This window comes from Mandrillus leucophaeus, unplaced genomic scaffold (assembly GCF_000951045.1).
Source record: "Mandrillus leucophaeus isolate KB7577 unplaced genomic scaffold, Mleu.le_1.0 Scaffold144, whole genome shotgun sequence".
In the NCBI taxonomy this organism is placed as follows: Eukaryota; Metazoa; Chordata; class Mammalia; order Primates; family Cercopithecidae; genus Mandrillus; species Mandrillus leucophaeus.
This window is the reverse complement of record NW_012101410.1, coordinates 2,988,880-2,990,843: the sequence shown is the minus strand read 5'-3', so window position 1 is coordinate 2,990,843 and position 1,964 is coordinate 2,988,880. Positions and strand designations below refer to the sequence as shown.

General features: G+C 45.1%; 1 protein-coding gene across 1 annotated transcript in view; it reads left to right on the top strand.

Moving 5' to 3' along the window:
• Positions 1-1,964, top strand: part of PTPN21 (protein tyrosine phosphatase, non-receptor type 21) — a 91,310-nt gene that overhangs the window by 77,515 nt on the left and 11,831 nt on the right. The window contains exon 14 of the mRNA XM_011974322.1: positions 3-203. Coding sequence (XP_011829712.1) covers positions 3-203 — 201 coding nt within the window. The remainder of the gene's footprint in view (positions 1-2; positions 204-1,964) is intronic.

Sequence of the window (1,964 nt, the reverse complement as noted above, 5' to 3'; positions counted from 1 at the left end):
GGATGATGGACAGCAGTCCCGTCCGCACGACCGCAGAGGCCCAGCGGCCCTGGAGAGACGGGCTGCTGACGCCCTCCATGTCGGAGTCCGACCTCACCACGTCTGGCCGCTACCGAGCCCGGAGGGACTCCCTGAAGAAGAGGCCGGTGTCGGACCTCCTCTCTGGGAAGAAGAACATCGTGGAAGGGCTCCCGCCCCTGGGGGTAAGCCACGCGGCGAGCAGTGCCCGGCCAGGGGACTGCGCCTTCGCCCTGGCAGTTCTTTCACTCATCACGTCCCGTGTTTTTCAGCTCCTCTTGTTCTTCTAACGGTCTTCATTCCCCCACGTCACTGTCTTTTTGTCTAATTTTGAACACATTGAAATTTACATATGGAAATCATGGGGATCCACTTGAATTTTAGTGGTTTTACTGGAGACTATTATAGATGAAGTGAAAAGGTAAATTCACAGGGCTTTGTCGAAAGGAATGGAAAAGATGAAAGGTTTTAGTAACGCAGTGTTAAGGGAAAGACAGTTAAGGTTTCATGACTTTAGCCAGGATTGCTTTAGCCACCCATTAAAAATACTGTGGGTGATGCGGCACCCCAGGAGTGCATTTGTTTAGTTTGTTGAAGAGATACCTGAGAAAAGCATCCAGGAAAGTGTTCCCAATCCTAATATAATTCTCCAGGTTGGAGTGTGTGTGGATATAGCTTACATATCTTGGCTGTGATTCTCCAGAGTGATCCTGGAGGTGGGAAGGTGGCACTTGGTCAAGGCAAATCCTGAGACGTCCAGGTTTCTTAAATTTAAAAGAAAGATGAATTCAACTGAGAATCTAAGGAAAGTCCCTTGTAGAAGATGCAGTTCTTTAATATTCAGCCTAATAAATAAATATGAATTAAGCACTTTTTACCTACTTTGAAGCAAAATATAAAAAAACAATAGCATCATCTCTAGCTGCCATCCTTGGAGCATTTACCATGGGCCAAGCATTTCCTCTACTTTTCTGGCCTATTTACAGTAAGCCTATTGTTATGCCTGTTTTACAGTTGAAGAAACAGACTTAGATATTAACTAACTTCAAGGTCACATGACTAGTGAGTGACTGAACTGGAATTTTAAACCCATACTTAGCAGCCCGTTCTGTTATCATCTACATTGTCAATGTATGTTCTGCATTGAAGTATACTGTATATATTCTATTAAGTCATAATTATCTGTTGAAGCCTTGCTAGTCTTTCACTGAAACTTTTAAACTCCATCCTCAACCTGGGACTAAGCATTTGTGGCCTTGTGATGAAGTGTGTCCACCCGAAGTTATTTTGTTGCAGTGCTCAGGCTTCCAGCTTTTCCTGGCCCACATCTCCACTCCTCATGCCCTGCACTTGATCCAGGCTAACTTAATTAGGGCCTCCATCCTATCTCCCATTGGCTTCCAGTGTCTTGGCAACTAGGGTTCTCCTCCCCACATCGCTGCTAAATTGCAAACTCAGACAGGAGGGCTCATTTCAAGTGTGGTTGTGGCCTAGTGTATGAGATCCTTTAAGATGCTGCAAACATCTTGCTAAACAGGAAAAAACCCACACTATTATAGTGCTTATGAAAGAGATTAATGTACCTACTTAACAAAAAAAGTACCATAGATTTAAATTTGCTTTTTTTTTTTCTTTTGAGAAGAGTCTTGATCTGTTGCCCAGGCTGGAGTGCAGTGGTGCGATCTCGCCTCACTGCCTCCTCTGCCTCCCGGGTTCAAGCGATTCCCCTGCCTCAGCCTCACGAGTAGCTGGGACTATAGGCACCCGCCACCATACCCAGCTAATTTTTTATATTTTTAGTAGAGATGGGGTTTCACCATGTTAGCCAGGATGGTCTCCATCTCCTGACCTCATGATCTGCCTGCCTCAGCCTCCCAAAGTGCTGGGATTACAGGTGTGAGCCACCACACCTGGCCTAAATTTGCTTTCTTTTTTTTTTTATTTTT